A 23350-nucleotide genomic window follows, 5' to 3' on the forward strand; every position below is an offset into this window, starting at 1 on the left:
CTACAATACTCACCAACATGTACTGAAGGAGATAGTCCAAGCATGTATTCAACATGGACGGTGGGTATTAGCGCCGAAGTGGTGACATGTGAAGGATTGTGGCACGTAGGAAATTACTGGGCCTTAGGAAACGGAATATCAAGGCTACACTCAGAGTCAGGCACTTATTTGCTATACACACACACACACACACACACACACACAGTTGCCTACTCTGACACACATACACACGTACCCTAAACACAAAGATACACCCACATACTGTACACTTTCACAGCCTTTCTCCATATACAAATCCACATGTTTTGATAAGTCCCCGTGATGGATGTTAATACTATAGTGTTTTGGGGGAAAGATGTAAATTTCTGTATAAAGTTCATTTATGAATATATTTCTAAATACGTCATATTGCTCATGTAGGACTCTCTCTCTCTCTCTCTCTCTCTCTCTCTCACACACACACACACACACACACACACACACACACACACATATTTTGTGTTACTTTACGGAATTGTCTTCTTGAGTGTGAGTTTGGTTGTTTGATTGTCCGTCTTCCTTTCCCACCCTTTTTTCTCCCCTCCCCCTTCCCACACTTCCTCCTCCTCCTTCTCCCCCTCCTCTTCCTCCTTTTATTTAGATTTAACAGATTTACCATTCAGTACAAGCCCCAACACTGTCCTATCCCACTCTTGATGCCTCCCCTCCCATCCCTACTCTCACCCTGTCCCCATCCTCACAAGCACACTCGTGACTGAATGTCCTTGAGCAGAGGGCAAAGCAAACCCCCGGCAGTTTCATGCAGTAATAACACAGCAACAAAGCCACTCACCACATAGGCTATTATGTGGCAGACTCATGTTTTTGAACCCTCCTGCCAGCCTCCTTGAAACCTCTTCCTTAGCGATTTATTTTTGGATTGGGATGGTTAGTATGTGGTAAGCTCATGTGCTTCAACCCTCCTGCCTGTCTGCCTAACACTTCTTCCTTAGCGATTTATTTTGCGACATGGATAGTCAATATATACGTGGTAGACCCATGTGCTCCAACCCTCCTGTCTGCCTCCTTAACACCTCTTCCTTAGCGATTATTTTTGGATATAGCTGGTCAGTATCCTTTTGTTCGTGATTTATGTAGAATATGGCGATACTGGACGGATTTATGCAAAACAGAACAAAAGAGTAAGGTATAATGAACAAAAATAAATCACTTAGGAAAAGGTGTTAGGAAGTTTCCTCAACCAACGAGAATACGGGCCAAGGACTCTCAACCGCGAGTGTACAGCATCTAAGCAGCGTCTTTTACTATACTCTGTTTACTCTAACTTGGCTTAAAATTGCCGTCTGTCCATCTTGAATGCTGATTTGTAACAACAGATTGACAGCTGAATATGATGGCAGTCAGGAAGAAGTGATATGGAAAGGATGTAGAGCCATAGTATTGCCTTTTTCAGCCACACAGAGACATGAAATAAACTAAAAAAAAAAATAACGAAAATCCGGGGCAGGTTAAGGAAGAAAAATGGTATAAGAAGCTAACCATGTACAGCTGAGGACAAAAATAATAATCCACCCTACTGCGATAATCAAGGACACAGTGAGCTATGATTTCCGAAAGCCAATGATGAGATATACGGATCCTAACGAATTTCTTAGAATATTATGTGCGAGTTCCATAATTATTCGGCCAAAAAATGGAACGGTATTTTTGACCACGACTGTACCCATACTTGCACTTGTGGTAGGAAAAGTGTATGGTCTTTTAAACAATAAAGTCAGTCAACTAATCAAAGTTTTATTTCTTATATATGAACGTGCTTTACAGGCTTTGTATCTCATAAAAAGGGGGAATTTACAGCAGTACATCAACTAATAATAATAATAATAATAATAATAATTCAAAAAATAATAATAAGTAGTTTTTCATCTAAGTACTTAGAGTGAATATGTTAATGATTATCTTGCATTTTTGTACTTTTCCTTAGTGTGTGTGTGTGTGTGTCTGTGTTTTGAGCTTGCGAGTCTAAAGTTCACAGTACACAGGTTTAGTTCCCTGGAAAGCCGTGCATATCACCCCCTTCAGGTCACTCTGCGCCTTCCACAGGAGCTCGCGACTGAACACCTGAGGGCAGAAACACAGTTAACTTAGGTAATACATATTTAACAGAAAAAAAAGGACAAACATAAAAAAAACAAAAAAGAAGAAAAAGAGTGGATAGAGACGTGGATAGGAATGAACTACAAGAATATTTACATCCTCATTCACAAAGCGTCAGCCATAACTTACGTCGTTGATGATGATCCAGGGAACGTAGTCGAGATCAGAGGCGTATTCATTCTGGTTAAGTCCCGCCTCGTACTGACGTTTTCTGCCTTCAGGGGAATCTAAGCAGTTTTCTATGGCACTGTAGTCCACGCCTGTCTCCTCGGCACACTGTGGGAGAGAGATAGTGAGGTAGGTGGTTTGAGAGAGAGACAGACAGACAGACAGATAGAGACAGAGACAGAGACAGACAGACAGACAGACCCCTGAACTCAGGCTGTAGCACCTCCGAATTATAACAAAATACAAATGGAAGTAAAAATAGACAGACATATAGGCAGACAGACAGGCAGACAGCTTGATAGATAGTCAAAGATAGGCAGACAGACAGATAAACAAAGATAGATAGACAGACAGACAGAAAAAAACAGATAGACAGAAAGGATATATAGACCCACAGACAGAAAAAAAGAGATAGACAGATAAAAGACAGACCGAGACCACAAAACAGGCAGTCTTTTACCTGAGGTCCTGCAGCCGCCCCTTTAACCTTCTCCATGATACACCTGGCGAAGTCGACGGCCTGGCACTGATCAGGGATGTGGTGTGTGGCGCAGGTGAGGAGGATGTTGCCCTTGCACTCCCGACCCCCATGCTGGCACCGGAACCTGTAATCCCCTACGCCTGGCACCTCCTGACGGGGGATTACCAGTAGTAGTAGTAGTAGTAGTAATAGTAGTCGTCGTCGTAGTGGCAGTAGTAGTAGTAAAAGTAATAGTAGAAGTGTAGTAGTAGTGGTAGCAGTAATAAAAGTAGTAGTACTAGTAGTAGTAGTAGTAATAGTGGTGGTAGTCATGAAAGGTATATACTGTACGTAGATGTGCCTGTGAAGCGTAGTCAGGATTCCGGGGACTTGAAAGGTTAGTCAGTGAGTGTGTGGACCATTTAACTGAACTGACATTGTGTTGCTCTCATTCTGTCCAATTTTTTTCGTTCTCTGGACTCTATCTCATCCAGTCCTTGGGTTGGAAAAGAGGCTGAGTAATGATGATGATGATGATGATAACGACGGCAACAACAACAACAACAACAACAAAAGCAATAATAATAATAATAATAATAATAAAAAAAGGTATAAAAGGTTTTAAAGCCGTGAGTCAAGGGACATCACGCAAGAAGGGAAAGATTTTGTCTCCTAGAGCGCAGTCCAAAATGACTGGGGGGGCAATCTCCCTTTAGGTACGGCGCCAGAACCTATGAAGTAATGAGAAAGACACCTAGAAATCGCCAGGTACCCATCAAGGCACACCAGGTAAACCCAGAGGAGAAAAACCATCGCTAGCACCGAGACTCGAGTTCCGTTCCTATAGATCAGTAGGCAGAATAACACTAATAACAACACCAAAAGACGTACCATAGTCTTGGCCTTTCCGTATGCGACCAGAGTGAGGTTCAAGATGTCGCTCAGGTTGCTCCACACGGGGTACAGCTGCTCCAGGAAGAAGTGGCGACTGTCTGGACACATACTCTCATAGTACACCCTCACATTAACCTTTGCCGCCTGGGGGAGAGATGGATGGATGAAGAGTGGGAGGGATAGATAGACAGAGAGTGATGGATGACAGCTAGACTGACAGATGGCGTGATTGATTGAGTGGTTGAGTGATTGGCTGATAGACAGACAGACAGTCAGTTATATACTGTAGATTTATAGGGAAATTAGGGAAATAGATAAATAGACAGATGTGGATGGACAGGAGGACAAATAGGCACTTTAATGGTCACTGCTCCTCTGAACTGTCTGCTTGCATTCCTCCACCTCTACGACGGGCGCATAGCACCCGTCTGGCAGCAAACTCTCATCCCTTTTCTGTCCAACTCTCTAATGCAAGAGTTAACCGTTACTCCCAGTCTTTCATTCATGCAACAGGTCAGCTCTGGAACTGTCTCCCTCTGTCTGTATTTCCTCCTGCCTATGATCTCCAGTCTTTCAAACGCAGTGTCCAGGCATCTCAAAATGATCGGATCTTGAATTTGGCTCTCTATTGTATTTTGTTTCTCTCTTGGAGGGAACTGTTACTGCGGGCTCATGGCCTTTGGTTCCTTCTTCCTCGCATAAAAAAAAAAAAAAAAGAGAGAGAGAGAGAGAGAGAGAGAGGTGAAGGGAAACATAGCCCACACATGCCTTAGCGTATCCCCAAACAACTTTCCCATCGCCTGAGAATGTAAGAAGAATGAAATGAAAAATAACTAAATAGATAAACAAACAAACTAACTAACTAACTAACCAACTTACTAAATAAATAATCATACTGACAAACGTTTGTATCGACAACCTAATCAGGTTAATAGGCAGGAATGGTATACGTTTACCCAGTAGGCGAGGAACGACTAGGTGTAATTATGTGGGTGTAGGTGTAAACAGGTGTAACGGAACACTACACACACACACACACACACACACACACCTGTCCCAACACTGGTACACACACACTTACCTTCCCCATTCAGTTCCACACGAAGCCTCATCCTCACATGTCAGCATGATTTATATCTCTGATTAAAATTTGTTTCACCTGTACTACACTTAGAAATATTAATTCTGTTATGGCAAATATTGATGGAGGAGTATTTTTGTGTGTATTTTGGAAAATAGATTTGAAATACTTCAGATGATGAACCTCCCTTAAAAAAAAAAAAAAAAAAGGCCGAATACCTGGGGAAGATGGATGTGAAAATGAGCATGTACATGTATACAGTACAAAGAGAGAGAGAGAGAGTGGGAGGGAGAGAGAGAGAGAGAGAGAGTATTCCGTCTTTACGTTCTGAAACAGTGAACGAAATATTTGAAAATATGCTCTGGTAAATTTTTTTTTGTGTATATACCTGTTGTTATTCTCAATACATCATAAAGAACATAATAAATATAGTATAAATCATACAGAATCCATTCAGAAGTAGGTGACTTACAAAAAAAAAAAAAAAAAAAACTGATTCACTGAAACAATCGATCGTCTGAGTAGGGATATTCAGTAAATATATCGATCGTCTGAGTAGGGATATTCAGTAAATATATATATATATATATATATATATATATATATATATATATATATATATATATATATATATTGATTGATTGATTGCGTAAAGATGTGACCAGTAATAACGCCATACTTTTAAAATGAACGATTATGAAACTCTTACATAACTTTTCGCAATGTTAGTTGGATTCCGAAGATGACGTCACTGAATTTCGAAAATCATTGCTCATTGCCTTGCTATGTATCGTCATGTAGTAATTCAGTATTGACGGTGCACAGCTGTACACGTGCCATAAAATATTTGACGCACTTCACTGCCATCCTACCACAGAGTCATTCATTTTATGGCAAGTATTGATTTTGAGGCATTTACTTTTTTTTACTACTTTGTTTTTATATCCATGAAGTGTTGGATAGGGACGCCTTCCTGTAGTAGCATCGATATGACTGGGCGATGGAGCTGCCCGGTAAGGTAAAGGGTCCTCAACTCTTACCCTGTCCCTCTAAAGGAGGAAGGTGAGCTGCAGGAAGAGGGAAACTTTATCCAGCAGTTCATCGGGTTCTCATGCAGATTGAGTTTCGTGTTACTACTACTACTACTGCTGCTACTACAAATATTACTTATGCTTTGATGTTTTTTATTTGTTTCTGCTTGCTGTTACCATTTTTTTTTTTTTTTCTTTAAGGGGAGAACTGTTGAGGTAGTTTTTTTTTTTTTCCATCGTACAAGGTGACGTTACTACACTTTATTTATTTATTTACTTATTTTTGCTGTTTCCAGACAATTTTATGTGTTTTAGGGAAGACCTTTCATGGGGGAGGGGTAGGCGAAGGCTCAATTCAACCCCTTCACTTTGGCCACGACCACGATGCATCCACACTCATGGCCAAGGCCTTCCACATGGCGAGCATTTTAGTTGGTCATGCGCATCACGTATGACACCTCTGTTTTAACTATAGGGTGACAGTATGGAGCGCCTCGCTTGGGGAAACTATAGTGTGTCTACTCTAACCTGTCAAAAATATCCCTAACCTATTATAGCTCAGTTGATGGGCAGGTGTAGGCAGATTTGAGGGTTAATTTGACTATAGTTCTTTCACCTTAACTTGGGCCAGATTTTCGTCCTTTTCCAGCATGGTTCACGTAGCTTAGTCACAAAAAGACAAAATTACGGCTCCAAATCCTTCCTATGGCACTTCTTCGTGACTAGCATCAAATGCCAGGGTTAATATATAATTACAACTCAGCTTTCACGATGGAAAGATGTCAGTTTTAGGCAAATTAGAGTAAATTTAATATACGGTAGTAACCAAGAAAATTCATTCCTCCCTCATAGCCAGTTCTCGTTATATTTAATGTACCCACGGCACAGTATTAAAGCATTGGGAGTGATCCAGCTCTGTTAAATGAAAACAAACCAACTATAATGGCCTGACACAATCATAACCTGACCTTCTACTGATGTTTGGCAAGTGAATGTACTTGTGTGTGTGTGTGTGTGTGTGTGTGTGTGTGTGTAATATGTTGATGTGTGGGAGGACTGCTTGGACTCAGGGTACTCTCTGCCTACTCCATGTCTAGTGTTGAATACATAATAATAATGAAAACAACAACAACAGCAACAACAACAACAACAACAACAACAAAGTATAATAATAATAATAATAATAATAATAATAATAATGACAACAGCACCAACGACGACAACAACAGCAGATGAAGCTACAACAACACTTATACTAATACTAATGCTACAACTACTACTACCAGTAATAATAATAATAATAATAATAATAATAACAATAATAATAATAATAATAATAATAAAAATAATAATAATAACGTATCAGGCAGCAAAACATATGGATCTAGAGGGGCACTTAGTGGAGAGCATCTCTCCGAGAAGGACAACGTCATTTCCAAACCACACTTCATAATGGGTTGGGTTTTCTCATCACTGATTAGTATTTCGCAAAAAGTGTTTTCCTGATCCAGAATCTGTAGTACTCTCCGAATTGGTCCCAAAAGTTAATCGATTGTTCCTTGGGACATGGACTATCTACCCACCAAATTTGGTCCAAATCTCTCTTTTAGTTTTTGAGTAATCCTGCACACAGACAAACACTCTAACAAACAAACAAACAAATAGGGGTGAAAGCATAGTCTCCTTGTCAGAGAGAATTATCCAGGTCACTACTTACATCTTGTGCGGCAGGGAAGGCAGGGAGCAGGAGAAGTAGAACAAGTGTTACCTTCATAGTGTATAACCGCACTGACACCACACCTGTACCACCCTCACCTCTGAATACCTACAACTGCAGCAAAACACGCACACACACACACACACACACACACACACACACACACACACACACACACACACACACACACACACACACACACACACACACACACACACACACACACCTGAATAAACATCCCCTCCTCGAATGACATGTTTTCTCTTAGTACTGCCGTTACCACTTATATGTAGACAGATAGATAAATGGACAGGGTTAGGTATTTTTCGTTGATAAGATTTCATATCAGGGAATCTGCACATTAATTTTGTTACTCTTATTTTCTTTATTCATAGGGAGGCGAGGGTGAACAATGGGAGAGCTGAGGTCACGGCCGTAATGAGCAGGGTTACAAGAAATGGTGTGAACTCATTTTCTTCCAGAAGTCTTTTTCTCTACTTATAACTAGACACCTTAATCCCGGAGAGGGTGGCCACAGATGAATCACCTCCACGTCACTCAGTCCTCCGCAATCTGGCTGCCCTCCCTACAACTCCCACACTCGCACACTTACACACCTCTCCATCCCATCCCTTTCTCTCCTCCTCGGTCTCCTTCGGTTTTCCTTGGGAGCTTGTGCAGCCAACAACAACAAGACCCCAGGAGTCACAAGTGTCGATACACCTGCCGGCCAGGTAATAATCCGCTGTTATGTTAGTTTATATACTTTTTTTTTATTTAGTTTAATTTTGTGGTCGGACGATTTTATTCAGCTTCAGTTACTCTAAGGTCCACTAAAAGGCAGAGGGTGGAGAGGGACGCCTTCACGTTGTGGCAGTGACATAGCACGGTGTCTTCCCTGCCTAACTATACAAACGTCCTTCATCTCCCGCCCTATCCCCCGAAACTTCAACCTGTACTCCACTGAGTTCACGCTTCAGATGTGCCTGGGACCACACCAGTAAGGGCGAGTACTCCTCCTCCTCCTCCTTCTCGTCACCAACATCATCAACAGCAACAAAACAGTGCTTCATTGTAGCAAAGAGTTTAGCATCATCAGTACCATGGTGTCCCTCTTGCTTCGTTCTATCTACTGACAAAAAAATAATATTCAACTCAGTGGAAATTTCATGTATAAAAGGAGTCTGTATTTAGTAACAAGATCGATTTTGATTTCCCGTCCGCCAGAAACTACTTTATTAATTTAAGGTGTATGGAAAATAAAGATCTACATTAGTCCGCTCTATTATTATTTTTACTAATACTATTTGATCATCTATATTTCTAGGTCCATACAAATAAATATCTGCATTTAGTCTGCTCTCACTTTTATTTTTACTGAATCTTATATCGAAGCTATTTTTCTAGGTACACAGAAATAAAGATCTCCATTTCATCTACTCCCTATCATTTTTACTACTACAGTTTTTCTCAACTATATATATCTAGATGTGCGAAATCTGCTATCTTTATAAGTTTTGCTACTACAATTTTCTCAACTACATCTCAAGGTGAATACAAATAAAGATATGTATTGAATCTGCTCTCTTTATTATTATTATTACTACCACAGTTTTTCTCATCTATATTTCTAAGTCCATACAAATAAAGATCTACACTCATTGACTCTCTTTATTATTTTTACTACTCCTATTTTTTCAGTTATATCTCTAGGCACACACACAAAAAAAAATATCTGTGTTAATATGTTCTCTCTTTATTTCTGCTAATACATTTTCCTAGATCACGTACACATCAGAATTTGACAGCATACATTGGCTCTTCTAACCACTCCGAAAATTGCCGGAAAAAACTGCCGACACTGACATGGTTGTGGTCTGAATATACGGCTGCCTCTTTACTGGTGGCTTTATGTTCAGATTCCACAGGCAAGGACAGTTGGATATGAGGAGCATCACCACCAGAGAGTTGCTGCCAGTGTCTGTGTGTGTGTGTGTGTGTGTGTGTGTGTGTGAGAGAGAGAGAGAGAGAGAGAGAGAGAGAGAGAGAGAGAGAGATTCAGAACATTAGAGTGTGTTCCTGGTGATGAAAGAGTGCATGAAAGGGTGAGAAAATGTGAAAGAATATGCTTACTGTACGTCAGATTACAAGAATGTGTAGTGTAAAGGTGTAAGGTGTGTTTGTGTATATACCAGATCATAAGAGTGTGTTCTTGGGAGTGTGTGAGGGGGTGCGAGACAGTGTGAGTGTGAAGGGTTGTAAAAATATGACATTATCTGGCTGTGTCCCTGGTGATGAGGTTGTACAGGTGTTCCGGTAAAGGTAATCCAGGTGAGAATTACATGGTGCAGGCACTGGGCTTGTTTTCACCCTCGTAGGCCTCGCACACGTACTTCTTCAGGTCGGTCTCTGCCTCGGGGGTATACACCTGTTGATCAGAGGACAAATGAACATGAAAGAGGGGAAAAATTATTGAAAAGAAACATATGTATTATTATCTAATTATCCAGGTAATTATTCCCGTCAATAAAGATGCATGATACCCAAGTAAGAGGTGGATGTAGCTTCTCTTGCTACAATGCCATCTACTCATAACATACTATATGAAGTCCTGTGCATACAGTGCAAGCATATTAGTAGTAGCAGTTGCCACAGGTTCATCTGTAATTTGAACCCAGTGGACTGCATGCTTAATCTGCTCTCCTGTAGTCCACCATCGTTGTTTTGAGGGATAGGGAGGGAGTTGCGTGACGTTTGTATAACCGGGCAGCTCCACAGCCCAACTATATCAGTGCCAACACATGAAGGCTTCCCTCTCCAGCACCCGTACAGGTATAATATCAAATATATATACAGTCCACATGCCTATTATCATCTGTTTCGTCACTCACCCCATTGATAAGGATGTGTGGTACCCGGACAAGGCATGGCTCCAGTGCCACCACCTTGCGTCCCTCCTTCTTATACAGCTTCTGGCCATCAACAGACATGCTGCAGGCGTTCAGACCCTCGTGGCGCAGACCGGCTTCACGAGCACACTGGTGGACGGCATTGGGGTTAGATATGATTTGGTGGTTCATAGTTGCTTCCGTTTATCGTCGTCGTCGTTATCATTATTACCATCATCATTATTGTCATCGTCATAATCATTACCATCATCTTCATTATTGTCATTGTCGTCATCATCATCGTCCCACCACATTCCTCTTGTGAGAAATAATTACGTTGATGATGATGATGATGATGATAAGAATCATCATAATGATAGTTCACCACCATTTTCATAATTATAATCATCATCATTATCATCACTATATCGTCAGCATCCTATCTCATTAACATGTGTGGGAAATTGGCTTAAGAAGATGATAATAATGACAATGACGATAATCAAGTCTCTTATTCATATTACAATTCCGTCGTAAAGAAAAATGCTTATAGACTGAATAGAGTAAACATGCTATAAATCTGAAGCCATCCCCTTCCTCCTCTTCTCCGGGCCAGCATCGTCACCCCAAAATACTTATCGAAGAAAATACGTAATAGAGGAAAAAACAGAAACAAAAATACTCACAGCTGAAATAGAGTAAGAAAACAGTGAACGTAAAACTCTCCCCTTCCTCCTCACCTCCGGGCCAGCTTCACCACCGCAGAATTTGGTGAAGAGACACTTGAGGTAGGTCATGAACTGGTCCTCTTGCGTGATGTACCGCTTAGCACAGGTCACCAGCATGTTACCCTCGCACTCCAGTGGCCCACGACCGCACTCGAACTCGTAACCGTGCCCTTCTTTGGTGTACTAAAGGGAGGAGGAAGATTTCTGAGGGTTAGGTCAGGCTAAAGGGATGAGAGAGAGAGAGAGAGAGAGAGAGAGAGAGACAGACAGACAGACAGACAGACAGACAGACAGACAGACAGACAGACCCACAGAGACAGATGTTGAGGGTTAGCTGAGGTTGGGTTAGGGTAGGTTAGGTTAGGTTGGGTTAGGTTAAGTTTGGTCGGGCTGGCCTAAGTTGCCATCTCTCAACCTTGAAGGCCGAGATGTAGTAGTATATTATTACTAGAATATGATGCTAGTCACGAAGAAGTGCTGTGGAAACGATGCAGGGGGCTCTAGTAATGTATGTTACTGAGCTACGTGAAATTAACAGCAAAAGAACAAAACTCTGGGTCAAGATAACGTGAAAGGAGTATAGAACTAACTCAACCAATGAAGATTATTTTGTTTAACGATGAATTTTATTTTGTTTAACGATGAAGATTATTTTGTTTAACGATGAAGATTATTTTATTTAACAATGAAGATTATTTTGTTTAACGATGAAGATTATTTTGTTTAATTCCAGCTACTCCCAGACGAACTTAAACAGCTCTCTCAAAACAGCCTTGGAAGAGGTGTTGAGATCAAGAGTGATATCCCTGAGTTTGGGCCACAGTAAAACAATGGGGATTTTTTTTTTCTGCCACTCTTGGGACGATTATTATTGTTATTATTATTATTATTATTATTATTATTATTTAGATTATTACTTAGACTCCAAGAAGGAAACAGCTTGGTAAAAGGGTCAGGAAATTTACACGAATCCCTTCCAGTCAAAAACAAAAAAATCAAAACAGAAAATAAGTCTAGAAATAACAAATCCAATCCAATAAAAAAAAAATCAAAATGAAAAAAGTCTCAGAAATAACCCAACTACAAACACAACATCCCACTGAAAGGCTAATCCAACTCACATTAGTCTTGCCGTAGGTGTTGACGTCGAGAGTGATGATGTCTTTGAGTTCTTGCCACACGGGGTCCAGCTGCGTCAGGACGAAATTGGAACTGTCCTTGCATATTGTCTCCAGGTGCACCGATACTTTCACTTTGTCCTGCAGGGGGAAGGTGAAAAGAGATGCTGAATGAGTGGGTATGTATGAAGCATTATTCTAGTTATCTGTCTGTCTGTCTGTCTATCTCAATTATCTGTCTCTCTGTATGTCTATCTATTTAAACAATCTGTGTGTCTGTCTCTCTGTTTATCTATCTTTTTACTATATACCTGTCTGTCTATCTATATTTATCTATTTATCAAGCACAAAGGTTATAGGGGACGGCTTTCCTTATGGTTATGTAGCTGAGGGTATGGTATTGTAGTATGTATGGGTGAGTGTGTGATAAAAGATGAGAATACTGTGATATGTAGAGATAAGGATGTTGTGATGGGTGATAAAGGTGAAGGCTACGGTGAAAGGTAATAGATGTAGTGGCCTGGGTGAGTATATAGTGGTGTGGGTGAGGTATATGGTGACAGGAGAATGTGTGATGGTGTGGGGGAGGGGTGTGTTGAAAGAAGAATGTTTGGTGGTATGGGTGAGGGGTGTGGTGAGAGGAGAATGTATAGTGGTATGGGAGAGAGGTGTGGTGACAGACAAGTGTGTGATGGTGACAGTGGCTGACGAACATGGTGGCAGGTGCGATTGGCAATAGCAGATGGCGTGACAGGTGCGGCAAGGGCCAGGAGGACGCAGAATAGGCCGGCGGAGTGCATGGTGAGGCTTGTGGATTATCCCAGCATTCACCTTCACCCACCCTTCTTTATACCGCCTCGGATACACGCAGACACACGCAAGCACCACACACACACACACACACACACACACACACACACACACACACACACACACACACACACACACACACACACACACACACACACAATGGCTGATTATCATGCACTGTGATGCTTATCACATACAAAAGAGGACAAGGAACAACAAAGGGATGACAAATTGGTTGAGGCCTATGGGACCTCTCAAGAAGGAGAAAAAAATTACTAAAGATTTGGTTAAAGAAGTGGTCTCTGGCAGCGTAACAGCAAAGGCCAGGGATAATATATGCAACAAAAGTGAAGTGTTAGGAGAAGGCAATAATAATTTCACCATCAAAGCTGAATTTCGATATTAGTCTGACAAGAATGCTGACAAATCGAAATTTACTGATAATGAAATGCAGAGGAGTTCTCCGAACATGTTTAAAATATTACTGCATGGTGATTTGTTCCACAAATTACTTTTTACCTTATGACTATTTCTTGGGTAGCTTTATTCATAAACGTTAACTTTCTGATCATACTCTGTATTAAAGAAGAAGAGGAAGAAAATCCACGTGCCAGATACTTCGTGACTGGCAATGAGTGTCACGTGCAGTTGTTGCATTGTTGCCACTGGGTCATTCAGCTACTCAGGAAGTGTGTGCGTCCATATTTCCGCCCACCAGAAAGAAGAGACAGGCCAGTGACTCCGTGGTGGAACAAATCCTTGTAACCCATATTATGGAAGCAAAACCCAGCCACCTCACCATGGACGATAACAGAGACCCATGGACCTACAAAATATGTGAGGAATCTCTTCAGTCCGGTGACGAATTTCTAATATTTTTCTATACTCTTTTTACACTTACTTGGTCCAGATTTTCGTCCGTTTGCAGCCTATTTCATGCAGCTCAGTGGCAATATAAGACAATAATGTGGCTTTACTCTCCTCCCACATCACTTCTTCATGACTTGCATCATACTTCAGCGTTAATTTCTTCTTGCAACTCATAGTTCAGTGTGGAGAGATAGCACTTTAAGGCCAAGTTAGAGTGAAACATGTGGATATGAACGCCTTCACGTGATGGCGATATGACACGACGGTGGAGCTCCCCGGTTGGATAAAAGTCCCTCAGTCCCCTCCCTGTCACCCACCGAGAGGATGATGGACTGTGGGCGATGGACAACTTCGGCCTGCAGTCTATCGGGTTCACGTTCAGATGAGCCTGGGATTGCAGGTGCTACTACTACTTCCGGTGGTGGTGGTGGTGTTGGTGGTGCTACTACTATTGCTACTATTACTGCTACTACTACTGCTCCAATTCTTGCCATCTTCACCAGTTTCATTCAGGTTAGGAGGGACTTTTCAAACTGAAGGAGTTAGATAAAGCATCCAATAACCCCTTCACCACTAAAGGTTCCCAAATTTAACAAAATCGTCAGCAGCAAATATAAACTAAAAAATGACATCACTCGGATGCAAGAGATTTTGAGAGAAAGGTAAAATTTCGATCTCATGCGGTCGGAGATAAAAGTTCGCCAAATATATACTTCATCTCCTTTTCTTCTCACCCTTTATCTCTGGTGGCTAATATTCCTAAGCTGCGAGAGGCTTGACATGTTCCTCTGCCCTCTGATAATTCCCATTGATTTGATGCATCAGGAGGGAAGATGACGTACGTGATCAAAATATGAAGTAGACGCGGTCGGGAAATAAGTGAGGCTTTTATCCCTCGCCATGTATTATTTCAAGGATAGGCTATGTTACTTTGGTTGGGTGGTATTGTATTGAAGAGATTATTTTTTTCACTACAATGGCGTCTTTGTATTTTTCTCTAGCCACCTTCAGACGATTTTCTTCAGCTTGGGAAAAATCTCTCAATGTAGATGGTAGAATATTTCCCCCTTAACTCCTTCCATTCAATGATGTCTTCTTTTAATTTATTCTCACTCCCTCCAGACGATTCTATTCATCTCAAGACAGGAAAAACTCTCATAGTGTTGATGTAAGAAACCATACTTTGTTCAGTTTACCTTGGCCCAAAATTGTCATCCCTCCATCTAGAATACTGAGTTATGTCAGTAGATTAACAATAGAATATGATGAAAGTCACGAAGAGGTGCTAAGGAAAAAATGTAAAGCCGCTACAGCATTATCTCTTCCTGCCACTGAGCAACGCGAAACTATGCTGCAAAAAGAATGAAAATTTGGGCCAAGTTAAGGTGAAAGAAGTATAGGATTAATTGATTCTGTCAGCCTCCACACGACTAAGTTTTGATTCCTTTCAGTGCAGTGCATGGAATTATCTTCAGGATCTTTTTGCTTTCAGTGTTATCTTTTTATCATTTAATTCAGCTGCTTACACGACATTTTATTCAGCTAAGGACAGACGCTTCGTGGTCAAAGGCTGCTCTCTCTCTCTCTCTCTCTCTCTCTCTCTCTCTCTCTCTCTCTCTCTCTCTCTCTCTCTCTCTCTCTCTCTCTCTCTCTCTCATAGTGAAACGAACCTAAAAAACTGTCACCCTTAACCCCTTCAGTACGGTGGTATAATTTTTATAATACTTATTTATTTTTTGTTTTTCATTTATTTATTTACCACCAGACAACTTCATTCAACTGAAAAGAAGCCTCTCGTAGTCAAGGAAGATCATCATTATAATCATCATCATCATCATCATCATCATCATCATCATCATCATCATTATAATCATCATCATCATCATCATCATCATCCCTACTTCTTTTCCCAGCTAAAGAAGACCCTCAGGTTAATAACCTGTTTTGAGAAATCTGTCATTATCAAAATATATGTTATTATTTCTTCAGCTATCGTACGAATATGAACTAAGCTGAATTTCTTCCATTAAGGTGCTGTGTAACGTTGCTTCATATTTTTGTTGGTTAATGGTTATCATGAGTCTAAACAAAGTTGACCTTTGCTATCAACAATATCCAAGACGACACCACAAATCTTAACAGTAGTAGTAGTAGCAGTAGTAGTAATAGTAGTATTAGTAGCTTGGTAGTAGTAGTAGTAGTAGTAGTAGCCTCAGGTTCATCCGAACTTGAAGCCGGTGGACTGCAGGTTGAAGATTCCCTTTTCTTATAGCCCAGTATCCTCCTTTCGGGGAGTAGGTAGGAAGCTGAGGGACGTTTGTACGAGTACAATCGGGTATATCCATTCCCTAGTTATGTCAGTGCCACCCCATATCGAAGGTGAGACTGATAAAATTAATATATCTTTTTCATGTTTGTTCACTCCTAAATTACATGAAAATTATTGATGATTCGCCACTGAACTTAATATTCTCACAGTCACAGAAAGAACCTATTGACAGATAGGCTAAAAATAAGCTGCTAAGTGAGAGACTCCTAAGACGAGATAACGAATGACCCCTTCCACTGATAACCCCTCTGGTCTCCTTATCCATCACTTTGAACTCATATCGCACAGTATCCGAGCATGTTACTAACAGCATGTTATTAAGTGATTATTTGCGCATATGATTATGTTTTCAGATACCCACACATAATATGCATACACGTGAGTTAGTATATATGGGAGTAGTGTACTGTACGAATGTGTGAAATTACGTAGTGTTCACTGGGTTCGGCATACAGTGTTCGCCGGATATCAGGCCAAGAACACTGCCTGTTTAAATGAATTCCGTATTGATTATATGAAAAGGTGGATCTGTGAACACGACTGAGCTTTTTCCATAAGTGATGTTAATGCGAGAGATTTTTTTTTTTTTCTAACTCTGAGCTTGGTATCGTCTTTGATTTTTTATCCTGCCTTCTCCAGGAAAATTATTCGTCATATGACAGTTTTTTTTTTTTTTTTACTGAAGAGGTGAGATAGAGCCTTAGCCCCTTCAGTACGAGAGGCTTTTCTGAATAAAATCGTCTGGTAATTGTATGAATACTGTAATTAGGACCTCGCTGGGATTTAAGGGTTTATTAAAGAAGTAAAAATAGTAAAACAATCAGAATATAAGATGCCATGAATTTATTGAGGTTATATAATGCCATACACTGAATACTTACGTGACTGTTAATACTAAGAATATTTATGCTTGAAGTATTGCCTTATGTTTTACACGCTTTACAATAGTCCCTGCTCTTCTTAGTGTTCCGAGGCAAAACTAACCTTCGATATTGAAGAGGTAATGAGATGCATCGAGAGATTTATTGTAATCAAGGCCACTCCGCTTCCATGATGCAGTGTCAGTCAGTTGATAGATTAAGACGTGGTGGTAGATAGATAGGTGGATAGATCGATACATGTATGGACAGATACTCGAACATGGATAGATAGATGGACAGTTCCTTTAAGCTTCATCGTAACTGAATGTTTTTACGTTTAGCCTAACGTATTTTTGCATATTTTATCATCTAATACTCTAAAGAAAATGTGTATATCTATTTACAGTTCGCTAAAAAATCTTTAGCTCTTTTTAAAGTTAGAAACTCTGCAGCTCTCCTAATAATCAGTAAAAAATCTCTCTCGTGAAGAAACTACAATCCTTTCTTATAATCAGTAAATATATGAATCTTTAAGTGAGTAAACATCTGTCTCTCTCATGAAAAAAAATATATAAATCTTTATATCAGTAAAACCTGTCTCTCTCCTAAAACATTTTGATCTTTCCTTATAGTTCGTAACCATTTGAATCTCTATATCAGTAAACATCTGTCTCTCCTCAAAAAATATAATAATAATAATAATAATAATAATAATAATAATAATAATCTCTAAATCAATAAACATGTCTCCTAGATTTTTTTTTCCCATCCTTCCTCAGAGTCCGTAAACATCTGAATCATTCGAAGTCATACGTTCGTAACAATCCGAATGTATCCGTCCTCTTCAGCCATCCAGTGCTTGAATTTCCCGCCTTATTTCCCGCAGTCTTCCCAGTCGTCGCCCTTGTACTCCGATTTTATGAGCTTCACAAGGTCCTTCTGAGCTGCTTCCAGGTTGGCGTCCGAGAATTCCTGTCCGGGAAGATGAAGAAAAGCGAGAGTAAGTGACAAGGAAATCACAGAAAATGTTGTTAAAAAGAGAGAGAGAGAGAGAGAGAGAGAGAAGGAGGAGGAGGAGGAGGCAGACTAACTCAATTCACCCAAGATGACCCAGAGCACGTAGTAAAAAGGGGGTTAAAGTGTGGTTTTGCGTCTCCTTCAACAAAATGGGAAGAAAACTCACTTAATTTCGTAAAGAATAAGCTGACAAATACAAACTCACATCCCCCACGATGATCCAGGGAACGTAGTGGAGAGGGGGATCCAGTGCCATTTGCTTCTCCCCTGTAATCTTGTGCAGTTCCAGGCCCTCCTTCGATGTGCGGCAGGTGTCGATCTCGCCGGATAGATCAATGCCAGCTTCGTCGGCGCACTGGGAATAAAAAAAAAATAATAAATGCAATAAAGGAAAAGAAATGCATATCCTCGTCGCGTAAGGAAGCTCCCTAGCACCTCTTCCTTAACGATTTATTTTCCAGTCTACCCATTAATATCTTCCTTTTTTTTTTCATTATCTATTTACTGTGGACATAGATTGCATCAATAACACACAAGAATACATTAACGGAGCAGAATCAGAAATAAACCGGTAAGGAAGAGGTGTTAGTAAGCGTCCTAATTGCACCAGAACACTGCCCTAGATCGTGCTGGATAATTTAAAGGGTTGAGATTAATTGAATTCACCTGAACTTGAGGTGGATTTGTCTTTTAGCTTTTAGAAACGTGACATGTTACAACAGTGTCCCTCCTCAGGAGCTCACATTTTGTTTTAAATCTGAAGTGCTTGATTAGTTTTCTTCCTAAAGCGTAAGAAAACGTGTGTGTGTGTGTGTGTGTGTGTGTGTGTGTGTGTGTGTGTGTGTGTGTGTGTGTCTGTGTGTCTGTATGTATGCGTGTACTGTATGTATGTATGTCCATTTTATTCAACGTACAGTACAGTTAGAATCAATAGTTCTCTATGCATTTTCGAAACTGTGCCAGAGAGCAAGTGAAAGCCTGAGACAGAGGGAAAACTACAAAAGCCTACCTAACTGGATGGGCCGTACATTCACTCACTCACCAATCAAGCTTCCGGAATCCCGACTAACCTCAGAAGCAGCCTCGGCAGCCACTCCATTGTCCATGATGCAGTAGGAGAAGGCCATGAACTTGTCCATATTAGTCACGTGCTTCTGGGCACAGTTGATGAGCAGGTTCCCTTCACATTCCCTGGGGCCGCTCTGGCACGAGAAGTTGTACTCGTCTCCGTCCCACGTGATCTGTAGGGCGTGGGTGAGGCTTTATAATGCAGCCTGAGTGGTAGATGTATGGATTATGGTGAGACTTGAGAGGCCAGGGTGAGACTAAAACGTAGACTTTATACTATGGCATGATTATCCAGGATGTGACTTTGTATTGCGATTCAAGTGTCAGGGCTTTACGTTGAGGGATTAGAATGAGGGTTTATTGTGTGATCTGCTTGGCAAGACTTTATGACAGGAACTGTATTGGATGGCTTAATTATCTTCATGGCAAAACTTGATAATATCTGTGTGATCTTACTAACACCCATGTGGTTTGAGTGACATGGCCCAGTAATGTGACCTGAGTGGCAAGATTTCATAGAGAGTTTGTAATGAGATCTAATATAGAAACGATTTTATAATATGATCTGAATGTCGAAGCTTAAGAGTGTTCTGAGTGGCAGACAGGTTCATAGTATGGTCTGTTCACTAAGGCTTTATCATGGAAGCTTGTAATGTGATCTGATTCCTAACTATTTATATGATCTGAATGACAAGGCTTTATAGACTGTTGTTTGTTGAATGGCAAGGTTTATAAAGTGATCTGAGAGTAGATGTCTTATAATTAACTACATATAACATGCTTTTATAATGTGATCTGGATGTTAAGGTGATCTGAGTGACAAGGCTTTATAGTATGGGTGTATACTGTGATGCAACTTGTGAGGCTTAATAGTTAGAATTTGTGATGGGGCAAGAACACTATCCCTAAGTATCCCTAATTTTCTCAGCCGTTTTGCAAGGGTTTAAAGTTGCTCCACACCACAATGTCCCGCTCCAGGGCCCGACTTACGTTAGCCTTGCCGTAAGTGTTGACGTCAAGGTCGATGAACTTCTTGTACTTGGACCAGGTGGGGTAGAGCTGAGTGGTCACGAATCTCATGCTATCAGGACACAGGGTCGAGTAGAACACCTGCAGCTTTACCGGATCCTTGGAGGAAATGAGAAAGAAACTGGCATTATCATCATCATCATCATCATCATCATCATCATCAACCTCAACAACAACATCAGTAACATCAACATCCTCCCCTGCTTATCATCATCAACACTGTCATCATTAACATCATCATCGTCATCATCATCCTGACTTTTTTAAAATCTGAAGTCGGAGTCAAGTTGGATGCAGATGGGAGACGAAAGCAGGTGAGAAAGCACAGACTACACATTTTTACAGACAAATATAATAGAAAAGCCTAAAAAAACTTAGTTACAGTTTTGTTGTTTTTCATCAAAGAAATGCTGTTCAATATATTTTTTTTTTTGTCACTCGATTGCAGCTGTCAGTGAAAGGAGTGCAGTTCATATTTTTTTTGTTTTTTCAATGATGCTGACTAGAAAAAGAAGTGCAATAAACATCTTTTGTAGCTTCTTGGTTGCTAGTGGAGAAGTTTGGGTGGAGGGCGAGGTAGGTGGAATATGTTCTGGTTTGGGAGGTGGAGGCGAAGACAGGTGGTGTGAAAGGTAACTCGAGGGATGTGTGTGTGTGTGTGTGTGTGTGTGTGTGTGTGTGTGTGTGTGTGTGTGTGTGTGTGAGTGGAGGACGAGGTAGTGGAATGAAAGTGTTAGAGAAGTGTGGGTGGAGGACGAGACGGGTGGAATATGAGGTGGTTAGGGAAGTATAGGTGGAGGGCAAGGCAGGTGGAATGAGAGACTGGGGGGTGACTGAGGAAGTGTGTGTGTGTGTGTGTGTGTGTGTGTGTGTGTGTGTGTGTGTGTGTGTGTGTGTGTAATTTGTACAGGGGGTGACAAATCAGAAATCAGACAGCAAACTCACAGCCGGCCAAACAGGGGCAGCAAGACCCAGAAGTACGAGGACAGTAGCAGCCGCGAACATGGTGGAAGGAATGGATAGGACGCTGCTGAGGCCTCCACATCCACATCCACCCTTATATACCCTCCACCTGGACACGCAAGCACACACACACGCAAGAACGGACAAAAAACAACTCATTATCAGATGCCGTGATGCCTGGAATCAACACAAAGGCTTGCAATGGGATAAAGAGTTACATGCGTAGTTCATATCTTGTTGCAATTGAGAAGGGAGGACAGTAGCTTACCTACCATCGTCATAGTTTTTATTGTTATTATTGTTATCATCACCATCATTATTAGTACTGTTGTTATTATTATTATTATTATTATTATTATTATTATATTCAGGTGAGAGTGAGTCATAGTCATCCTCTAATTTGAACTAAATTGTCTGGTACCGGCAAAAATAAATTACACACACACACACACACACACACACACACACACACACACACACACACACACACACACACACCAGTCGGTTGAGAGGTGGCCTGCTGTCCTAATGTACGTGGGCTCAAATCCAGGCTTGGGAAGGGAACAGTTTAAAGGACTTGAAATTTTAAAAAGTAGGACTTACTGATTTACCGAAGACCCGCTGACACGTCGTAATATCATCCCCGCACAGTCCTAGCATGTATTCAGTATAGACGGTGGGTGTCAGTGCCAAAACGATGACATGAGGAGGTGAATGGTATGTAGGAGGACTTCTGGGCCTCCAGGGATCGTGCTGTTCTGTTTATGACCAGAGATGAATTCATTAAAAGAGAGAGAGAGAGAGAGAGAGAGAGAGAGAAGAAAATATGACAAAGAAAAAGGGCCACGGGTTAATGGGTCACGTGACCAGCATCGCCTCTTCACGGGAAGGTACTCAGCAGGGAAGGCAGCCAGAGGATTCCTGGTGTAACTAATTGCTGTGTTCTTCTTCAAACAAGAATTTCTCTACTGAGCAGTCACACACTATTAGAAACCAAGGACACTGTAAATCTAGCTTTCTTAATCTCTTGTAAATCTGTCTTTTTAGTTAAACAAAAGCATTCGGGGGCCGAATGATGATCGCCCTTCAAGGTATGTTGTTGGCTAAGGTACAGGTTACTTACAAACCAAATATTAAGAAAATAAAAAACTCCAAGGAATTTAATCACTGCGTTTCAAAAAAAAAAAAAAAAAGAATGTATATATGGCTGCTGCCATCGGTCTTCTTTGACCCACCAGAAGTAATAGATTTCTGCACATCCACACAGTTGCTGTTTCCTGAATGTTTAGTGAAAATTCATCCACAATTTTTCAGGATATTTTGACGATAGGTAGGCTACATGCGCACACACACAGACATACATACAGACACATGCCGACAAAAACTATATCCCCTCGCCTTGCTAAAGATGGGTTATAAATAAATTTGTTTATACTCTGTCCTTGTAAATCTCTCTTGTAAATCTATCCTTTATATATATATATATATATATATATATATATATATATATATATATATATATAGATAGATAGATAGATAGATATATATAGATAGATATATATATATATATATATATATATATATATATATATATATATATATATGTAAATTTATGAAGGGTCTATGCGTGTATGAAGGGCTGAGGGGTAGGTGAATTTATGTGGATTTTGAGAGTAAAGAAATCAGTACAAACATATTCGGAATCACGGCGAAATGGAGCGAAGCGTGGATGTACTAGATAAAGTCAGGTCTTATTACACAATCTCTCTCTCTCTCTCTCTCTCTCTCTCTCTCTCTCTCTCTCTCTCTCTCTCTCTCTCTCTCTCTCTCTCTCTCTCTCTCTCTCTCTCTCTCTCTCTCTCTCTCTCCTTTATTTTTATAGTTACATTTATTTATTAATGGGTTTTCCCTGGACATGATCCACTCACTTTTGGGGATGATTCGTGAGGAATACCTGAGAGACGATGGTGGTGTGTATGGCAGGAGTGATCGTTGCTGAGTAGGGACATTAATACCTGGTGCATCTCTAGAAATGGCCACCCCCTAACAGTAAATAAATAACTAAAGATTTGTTGCCTCTTTAAATGCCTTCAGTCAATTAACATTTATTTGATCCTTAATTCTTGCTATCACTGGACAATTTATTTTTCTTTCGTCACTTT

General features: G+C 40.6%; 3 protein-coding genes across 3 annotated transcripts; all 3 read right to left on the reverse strand.

The window, feature by feature from the left end:
• Positions 1-2003: 2003 nt before the first annotated feature.
• LOC145398333 (gamma-interferon-inducible lysosomal thiol reductase-like) lies at positions 2004-7580 on the reverse strand. The gene is made up of 5 exons (XM_080271223.1): positions 7509-7580; positions 3677-3823; positions 2786-2956; positions 2287-2433; positions 2004-2121 (listed from the first exon to the last, which is right to left on the reverse strand). The coding sequence occupies exons 1-5, from the start codon at positions 7563-7565 to the stop codon at positions 2023-2025; spliced, it is 621 nt and encodes a 206-aa protein (XP_080127349.1). The 5' UTR covers positions 7566-7580; the 3' UTR covers positions 2004-2022.
• Positions 7581-9760: 2180 nt separating this feature from the next.
• Positions 9761-13042, reverse strand: LOC145398497 (GILT-like protein C02D5.2). The gene is made up of 5 exons (XM_080271373.1): positions 12952-13042; positions 12246-12409; positions 11137-11307; positions 10400-10546; positions 9761-9936 (listed from the first exon to the last, which is right to left on the reverse strand). The coding sequence occupies exons 1-5, from the start codon at positions 13040-13042 to the stop codon at positions 9847-9849; spliced, it is 663 nt and encodes a 220-aa protein (XP_080127499.1). The 3' UTR covers positions 9761-9846.
• Positions 13043-17861: 4819 nt separating this feature from the next.
• Positions 17862-21254, reverse strand: LOC145398334 (GILT-like protein 1). The gene is made up of 5 exons (XM_080271224.1): positions 21171-21254; positions 20187-20324; positions 19199-19369; positions 18334-18483; positions 17862-18083 (listed from the first exon to the last, which is right to left on the reverse strand). Exons 1-5 carry the CDS (start codon positions 21228-21230, stop codon positions 17985-17987), a joined length of 618 nt encoding a protein of 205 aa, XP_080127350.1. The 5' UTR covers positions 21231-21254; the 3' UTR covers positions 17862-17984.
• Between the last annotated feature and the right edge of the window lie 2096 nt (positions 21255-23350).

This window comes from Coenobita brevimanus, chromosome 45, assembly GCF_032717465.1.
Source record: "Coenobita brevimanus isolate Jiangsu-jjx chromosome 45, ASM3271746v2, whole genome shotgun sequence".
Taxonomy (NCBI): domain Eukaryota; kingdom Metazoa; phylum Arthropoda; class Malacostraca; order Decapoda; family Coenobitidae; genus Coenobita; species Coenobita brevimanus.